General features: G+C 33.8%; 1 protein-coding gene across 2 annotated transcripts; it reads right to left on the bottom strand.

Moving 5' to 3' along the window:
• Window positions 1-3,348: 3,348 nt before the first annotated feature.
• Window positions 3,349-8,401, bottom strand: LOC148614052 (uncharacterized). 2 transcript variants are annotated; one of them, XM_088587850.1, is made up of 2 exons: window positions 7,888-8,401; window positions 3,349-5,180 (listed from the first exon to the last, which is right to left on the bottom strand). In XM_088587850.1, the coding sequence occupies exon 2, from the start codon at window positions 5,161-5,163 to the stop codon at window positions 3,487-3,489; it is 1,677 nt and encodes a 558-aa protein (XP_088443976.1). In that variant the 5' UTR covers window positions 5,164-5,180; window positions 7,888-8,401; the 3' UTR covers window positions 3,349-3,486. The 2 variants fall into 2 exon arrangements, with proteins under 2 accessions (XP_088443976.1, XP_088443977.1); XM_088587851.1 differs by lacking the exon at window positions 7,888-8,401 and adding an exon at window positions 7,331-7,642.
• Window positions 8,402-9,086: the final 685 nt, after the last annotated feature.

Raw genomic sequence — 9,086 nt, forward strand, 5'->3', positions numbered from 1 at the left:
TTCTCTGATACTACTGAACCAATTGAAACCAAACTTTGTAGGAATGTTCCTTGGGGTATCCTGCACAGAACTTGTGTGGGGATTTTTGATTCGTCAAAAAAAACATGGTAGTCGTTACTAAAAATAGAACATCGGTCAGACATATCTCCAAAAAACGTTACGTTTAGCCGAATTCTTTCAATAGCTGAAATGATCCTTGTTATTAGGACTACAATAGTCTTCAGGGGTAAAAGTTGACAGACGACTTCTTGTAAGAGTTATTGCCCTTGAAAGGAGAAAAATGACTTTTATTTTAAAGTTTTCAGTAAATATCTTGAAAACTGATAGATTAAAAGAAACTTTCAATTTTTGAAATGATCCTTATAAGCCCTACCAATAACTTCTTGCGTCAAAATTGATGCACAACTTCTTGTTAAATTTATTGCCTTTGAAAGACAAAATTCAACCAGGTGGGGGGGTCAGGCTCCTGGGTGCCTCTTGTTCCTTAGCTCCACACTTTGCACCAAAATTTTTGGAAGAGTTCTTTATTTTTAGTGATATCCAACTAAAATTTTTAAGCGCCACCTGGTGGATAGAACTACTTTGATTCGCATATGACTACAATTCCGGCAATGTTTTTTCAAGATGAAATTCTCCTTTCTGCATCCGAGTATTAAATAATACTGAAACTCCACATTTTTACCTTTTCTGATAACTGACGGCATAGAGGCAAATCACTCACACATATAAACAATATTCATGCACTTTTGTAGTAGAGGTTAAAATTTGGGACTTGTCATGTTTACCTCATCTCCGGGTTATATGTACACGTATTAGGCTAAAAACCACCAATTCCACTTTCCATAGGCTTCTATGCTAATTTCACAATATTCAATGGCTTCTCTGGACTTTACCTTAACTTTAACCTGCAGAGGACTATATATCAGCATGATTCTACATATGTCAGCTCACAATCCTCAGAATGGCATGTGGGGTTAGCAGACTTGCAGTGCAGTACTGGTCACCAGAAGTGAAGGGTCTATAAATAGCATGGGAAATCCCAGTGTTTTCACAAGATAGGGGTATATTTAAAAATCATTATGGAGATTAGGCCTCACATCACAAGAAGCAAAATGCACCTATAAAATGTACAGAAATGTTTTTCCTTTCAGAAACTGTTTAAATTTTTTAAATAAGATGAGAACTTTTTTCACAGCACTATGAGGAACAGGGGTAATTTCTGCGTAGGACTATTTTTGCGTACGTTCCAAATGCTCATTGGTTGAATTGGTGGTCTGTAACCTAAAGAGTCACTTTTTGTCTTAGAAAAAATAAATAACTATACAGGTTTCTTCCTACACACATATTGAATGCATTTGCAAAGTTTCAGTGAAATGTGACAAGCACTTTTTTAAATATTTGATTTTTAAATATAGGGTAACCAAGTTGTGCGAGCAAAAAAGTGACAATATTCTACCATACTTAAATGCATTAAATATTTGCAAAGAACTTTTTCTGACTTTTCAAATAAAAAATATCAATCACAACTTGTTTTTTAACAATATTAATGAAGAAATAGTTTTAAAAGTAATCATTTTCTGAGAAATTGGTCTATTTTTAAAAATATATTTCTGACATGCCTCCCCCTTTTTCTTGATCACATGTCAAAAATCCTAAATCTTTAAATTTTCACAAAAGGTGATATATTTGGCTTTACATTTGTAAATACAGTGTTTTCACATTAAAACATGACCAGTAAAGGGCACCTAAAGCAAAAAAAGTTCTCAGTAATGGATTTTCCATGTTGCCATAGGGGAATGCTGATATGGCCTTAACCGCAGTAATGAAAGTGAGTTTTTCCTCATTTCTAACCTAATTTTTGCTCAAATCTACACAAAACTTGATTTCAAGTGCTTATTACCACCATATTTAGGTAAATATAGCCCTCAAAGTTTAATATTTGATATTTTTACTAAATTTTCTACACTTTTTACAAGATAGGACATGAAAATAAGCCAAAAAGACCAATTTTCCATAATTTGGACCTATAACTTAAAAAAATGCATATTTTGAAGGATTTTTGTAGTGTATTCCTCTCATGGCAAAGTTAACAAGATCTTCAAGTAGTTTAAAGCTATTTCAAGAAACTTTTCATTTTGCCATGGCTTCAACTTAAGGCTAAAAACCACCAATTCCACTTTCCATAGGCTTCTATGCTAATTTCACAATATTCAATGGCTTCTCTGGACTTTACCTTAACTTTAACCTGCAGAGGACTATATATCAGCATGATTCTACATATGTCAGCTCACAATCCTCAGAATGGCATGTGGGGTTAGCAGACTTGCAGTGCAGTACTGGTCACCAGAAGTGAAGGGTCTATAAATAGCATGGGAAATCCCAGTGTTTTCACAAGATAGGGGTATATTTAAAAATCATTATGGAGATTAGGCCTCACATCACAAGAAGCAAAATGCACCTATAAAATGTACAGAAATGTTTTTCCTTTCAGAAACTGTTTAAATTTTTTAAATAAGATGAGAACTTTTTTCACAGCACTATGAGGAACAGGGGTAATTTCTGCGTAGGACTATTTTTGCGTACGTTCCAAATGCTCATTGGTTGAATTGGTGGTCTGTAACCTATTAATTTCAGAAAATGATCGTAAAATTTTCTACAATTTATGTATAAAAATCCTGTTTGTACATATCTTTAGGCCAGAGAATTTTTATTCAGTTTGCGCCGGTGGTATTTTTTTAATCTGCTCAAATGTGTCTATTGAAATGCACTTGAAAATTAATTGTGGTCTTGTGCCTACACAAGGTGGAGGGTGGCCATTTAACCGGAAATGGTTAGTGAGACTACACATATAATATGGAGTAAAAGAAAGTTTCAATCTTTATCCCCATAGTCCAGATACTGTGAGATGACCATGGTAGTTTTTGTCTGGCTACCATTCATTTTAAATCAATATGGTTTGCAGTTAGACGAGATTGGCCCTTGGCTGTGGCGTAAATACTTAGAAAGAGCGGTCATACCCACGCATCTGCGCAGGGGATAGTATTACTGTATATGGTAGAGGTGTAAAAGCGTTAAATTTGATGATGGTTTGTAAAAAAATTCTATGGAGTTGATGTCTTAGTAACTTTTAGTTCAGATCGACCCTTTCATGTTAAGTCAATGAATGTGTGTGAAATATTCTTTCTCGAGAAATTTCCTCGCTGGTGTATATTGAGCATGCTCCACGCATGTTCCTCGATTACTAGTATCCCACAGTTAACACAAAGGAGTCTATTGGTTCTGATCTATTTACATTAAAGATCGATAGTTATCGATTTTTAGGGCTGTATATTGAAAAAAAAATCGACATTTCTTGCAAAAATCCCTTTCAAAAATTTAATCTCCACGATTTACAAAACTGGTGCAATGACAGTCATGAACCACATAAAAATACAAATAACACCATCAAATGTTTACTCATTTTCCCTACGTTCAAGAAACCAGAACCTACATATGCAGTGTTAAATTTGGGCACAGTTTCAATGCATGAATTCCAAAAGTTCTTGAAATATTATTGCACAAATCTATATTCAGAAGCTTAATGTCTGGGCAAAATTTCAGTAGTTCGTCTATAGAGTTATCGTCAAGAAGAGAACACCTCTCGAATGTTATTCGCTTCAAATGACTGTGGTCTACCGTTCTCGTGTCATATATTTTACGGTTCCCTGATGATTTGTGAACTTTTGACAGTCTGCCTCGCTTCAAATGTTTACCCTTTTTCGATTTCAAGACTTCACCATTTGTTCCTATAGCGTCCACAGTAAGGTCAGGACGGCTTGTATCAGTCGTTTGCCGAAAACTGATGTTGTGCAAATTTTCAAAGCCTTCAAGAAGTATTTCTTGGATGTGTCTACGCTGAATTATTAATTCTTGGAAGCCAAAATTTGTAATACTTCGATAGAAAAAGCATCGGCTATCCTCTGTTGAGCGGAAAAAGATGTTCCTCAGGGAACGACATTTATACGCAACCGCAAGCATAGCAGCATCTGTAAGATTATATGCATTCAATAAGTCAACGACCTCAATGCATGGGCAGCCGTTAACAAGAGCTTCGATACCAGAGTCCGTAATTTCCTCGAAGAACCACAAGCATAAACTTCGGAGACATCTCCATTTTGATCCCATTCCGTATAAGATAACATCAGAAATATTTACATTCTCTACAAAGGAATTCTTCAGAGAAATCGCCTCAATGTCTTTATACTGTTCACAGATCACTTCAATTCCTCCGTGAGTAAGTTTGCTTAAGTCCCCACGGATTGTTAAATTTTGTATACAGGGGGCATAGCTGATTAATCTATGCGCAGAACGGTCACCAAACTGCACTCGACATAGTTTTATCGATTTCATTTTTTTGTTTTCTGGTGCATGTTCAAAACAATCGTCCGTTATAGTTTGGGAGTCTAAATCTAATGTAGATAGATTTCGCCCACGATTTAAAACGACCAGGAACGTGTCGTTCTCCAAGTTGTCTGTTCTCAACGATATTTCAGTTAGGGTTTGAAAATTAATAGATTCAAAGACCTTTAGCCAACGTTCTTCAGAACACCCAACGCATATAGTCGGTTTTGTTGATTCGGAATGATAAAACGGATCTGATGGTGCATGCTTGATCGAAAGGCTTCTTAACGCCGTCAAATGGATCAAAACGTCCGGTAGATCCAGTAGATGGCACATGCGGAATGAAAGGTGCAATGATGATATATTTTGCATTTTCTTTACAAGTTTTAACATGCCAAGAAGCCCTGACGAATTATATAAGTTTATGTCACGCATATGAAGATCCTTAACTTCTTTGAAGACGTTATCTCTTAGGTTTTTACGTATTTGGGGATCTGCAACGTTCTTAGAAATGTTTTCTTCAAGTCCTTGAAGGCATTTCTCTATGTTTATGGTCGCAAAATCAACTTTGAGTTTCCGGACATACCAAATTGCCCTTGACAAATTTCTGTTGCACCATAATATTCTATCTGAGTCTGAAGATATGTTCAGCTCTCTCCACAAAGACGGCGAGAAAGAAAGTTTTTGCCATTTACTACTCACTTTCATAAGTGTTCCTAAAATCTCATGTGGTGTGAAAAACCGAAATACTTCAAGTATTAGTTCGTCCGGTAATCTGTCCATTCAGCAATTAACCAAGTCTGCAAAAGTTAAACAGAATAAAAACTGTATGGCATTTCCTTTGAAATTACATGTATTATATCAACGATTTACAAGCATTATTTCTCATAAACTCTTCAAGGCAGAACAAACCTATTACAGATCTAGAGCAATCAAAATTATTGTATGTTCCAAATGTAAAGCAGAATATTGTAAGCGCTCTTTCATTATATCTGGTAGCTCTCTGTGGAATGAGTTGAGTGCTGATTTTAAAAAGTTACAACTGTAGAATATTTTAAAAAGTCATATTTAGAACTAGTACGTTGGTTAACTGAAGTGTGTCTCATTTATCATGTATTTTTTTTGTTTAATGTCAATTTTATAATTTGTGTTGTAAATATGTATAATTATATTGCAGGGCCATATTGTAAACTATAGTTATGTAACTAAATATGTCATCCTGTTTTAATAAAAGGATATTATCATTACACGGAGCATTCTTTTCTGTTATCTGGCAAAATCATACAGAAGTATGTATTTTCAATGAGCAGAGATGCAGAAAATGTCTTCAAATTATTAAAAAAAGATTTTGGGCATAAATCGATATATGAAAAAATGACAAACATTAATTTAATAAACACTCTGTCAAGAGGGGGAGGGAATAATTGGTGGGGAAATGTTCTATAGGAATATAATGGGTATTCTATTCTTTCTTAATATTACAAGAAGAAAAAATTCGGTAATTCCCAATTTTCTTTTTAATATATGAAATAGTGTCAGATAAGTATTTTTACACATATGTTAAAGACATTTTATCTGCCAGTTTTTAATTGGAAGCGAAATTGTGAAAATTCCCAACAGAATCTATACAAAATGTAAAAAGTCTGTTTTTAAGCTCAATTTTCTCGAAATTAAGTTCAGTGACCTATGATTTGTTTTCTTAAAAGTTTACAGTATATTCCTTCAGAGTCATCCTGGAAAAAATTAGGATAACCTATCTATTAAAAGTATGATGTATTATTATATAGATAGCAGTGATTTACAGATTGTTCCCAGTGTATTTTTTTTCGATAATTCACACTGTGAAATAAATTCGGTAATTTCACTCTCGCGCTTTCTGCCGCCAAAACGTCACAACACAAATATCAACCCGCCGTTCACAAAATTTAAATTTGTGTTGAAAATAACAAGTTCCGTACACTCGTAAAATCTAGACGTTCTTCGGCACTCGTGATCATATTTTGGTTATTCACTCTTTCCAATTAAGTATCCTATTATGATCTAAGTTCGGCCATTGTAGGAAAAATCTTCGTGTTTCTAAGGATATTATAATGGACCAATTCAGAAATTCAACTACCGTCGCAGTGTAACAGTAAAATGCGTCATAACAAATCAGAAGCCAACTTGAAGTGCAAACTTCTAGATGGCAACAATGTTTCTGAATCGGTCCATTTTTTTATGCAGGTTGCAAGTCCATAAGCCGTGTAGTAGTGAAAATAAAACTGAGAATGTGTACTTTAATTTCATATTTGTAATTTACTACAAACTTATATCGTGTGAGTAATTTGCCTCCATACTGTCATCAGTTCGCACAAAAGGTTAAAAAGTAGATTTTCAGTAAAATAATTATTTTTTCAAGTTAACTTTGTGATTTTTTTAAACAAATATCTTACCATTTCAAAGCCTTATTTTTTAAGGTTCGCATAGTAGGCTCCTTTAAGACACCAATTGTCCTGGGATTTCACAGTGAAAGGAGTATATTCGTTTATTCCATTTATTTAGTGAAAATTTTACCTTACCCACTAAAAAGACTTATTGCCATATTTTTGAGTTAAAAATGACTAAATCCAGATAAAACAAATTTAGGAGCTCTTATTACATTTGTTCGTATCAAAATAAGGGCACAAAGTATCAGTTTTTTTTTATCTCACTGTTTTCAGTAACTATTTAGGGAATTTTGAGGTTTGTAGATATTTTTTCGGTCTCGACATACTGGCCACACGGTTCAACAAATTTGTCGACGCATGTGGCTAATATTTCATGCAAAAAATGATATGAAATCAAGTGTTTTCCGAAATTTTGTCAGAATTGACTCCATTTTGCACTAAGGTTTAATATCCATGTTGATTTTCAAAGTTTATTTTCAAGGCTGAATTTAAAATAAACCTAACATAACCATTTTGAAAATTACCTTTTAAACATACAAATGTTAGAAGTGGTTTATGAGCCCAAAATGTTTTCAACAAAGGGCGTCCAACCCCTAACCCTCCATATGGTCCGCCACTGAAAACATGAAGTAATCATGCAAACAAACAACGCCAATCACCAATCCCAGTGAACTCTCCTCTTTAAATAAAACATTTAGGAAAATATATCTCAGTTTTTAAAAGTATCCCTATAGTTCGATACATCAAACTTATTACGTGACACGTACTAATTGAAGATGAAAATGATAAACTTTCACTTTCCATTCGATTTTGCTATAAATATATATGTATGTCACCAGTGCGTTGCTGATCCAGAATTTTCGAAAGAGGGGGCGCTGATTGGCTTAAATGGGACACTCAAGTGATTTTTCAATTTTTACTCTATAATCAACCAACTTGTAATAGCATAAAGGGGGATGGCTACCAAAAACCCGCCATTGATCACTGGGATTATAAGAAACAAAGTACATACTATACATATGAATTGAAGGGCATCAATATGAACAACAGAGTGTAGGTCTGATAATATAAGTAAACTTACAATTTGTTTAAATAGTACCAACAATCATGAATAAATGGACGCACGTCTATCCTTGTTCTGTAAAACTTCTGTGACGTAAAAATTCTCCAAAATTGCACTGCTCTATTAATAGTTGGTCTATAAATAATTTAAGCAGATGGTCGTTTATTCTTCCTCTTGGGTTATCCACCGATCGACCCATTCAAGCCCTTTAATACTCACAGGATAACGGATAGTCCGATATTCCTCTCAACCTGCGGGGCTTGCTCTTGCTATCAAGTATACAACATCGCTAGTATGTATAACCTACAAAAGGGTGATCCCAGATTTGGGGATGCCTCGCTTCAACTCATATCGAATATATCACTATTTACTGCCCAGCAATCACTTGACAAATGATGAATCTAATGAATAAACACAGGTATCACCATTAAACACTTCTAATTAAATCAACACATTGATTTGAACATTCGAACTCCTCATTTCCACAACCGCTTGAACCGAAAGCGAAATTACTGCGACCTTGACATCGCTGGATCGCAGGAAACTATGGCAAACCAAAGTGGACAGAAATCAATATTTTGTAATATTAGAAAATGAATTTGTAATATTACAAAATCATTTTTTTTAATGTTAGAAAAGATTTTTCAATATTAGAAATTCATTTTGTAATATTTAAAATTCATTTTCTAATATTCCCAATTCCCGATTTAGTAATATTATAAAACATTATAAAAAAATCGTTTTTTAATATTAGAAATTCAATCGATTTTTTTATATTAAAAAAGAGTTTTGTGATATTAGAAATCTAACTTGTAATATTAGAAAATGAATTTGTAATATTGAGAAATCATTTTTTAACATTAGAAAATACTTATTTTTGTCCACTTTGGCTTGCCATATAAACTGTTTTTGTTTCTAGTGAGATTTTATTGCATTATCAAAGTATTAATACCTCATAACTTCCAGAAATAACCATCAAAGTATTTGACAATTACGTTTGCCTTTGTAAGATATTGATAGCCAAGTTGAATTTTAGTTGAAATGCACCGTGGAAAAATGGTAGGAAGGTTTTCTCACACTTTTTCCCTATAGACAAAAAATCTAAGTCACTGACGTTTCATGGCGTCAGGCATGTTAAAGGGTTAAGGTTTCAGTCTTGTATTCTTTGCACCATAGGCTTCTATATTATACTTTAAATTTTCATGATTTAAAAAAAA

Source organism: Perna viridis, chromosome 6 (genome assembly GCF_037379345.1).
Source record: "Perna viridis isolate PV_CMFRI_1.1 ecotype Kerala chromosome 6, ASM3737934v1, whole genome shotgun sequence".
Taxonomy (NCBI): Eukaryota; Metazoa; Mollusca; class Bivalvia; order Mytilida; family Mytilidae; genus Perna; species Perna viridis.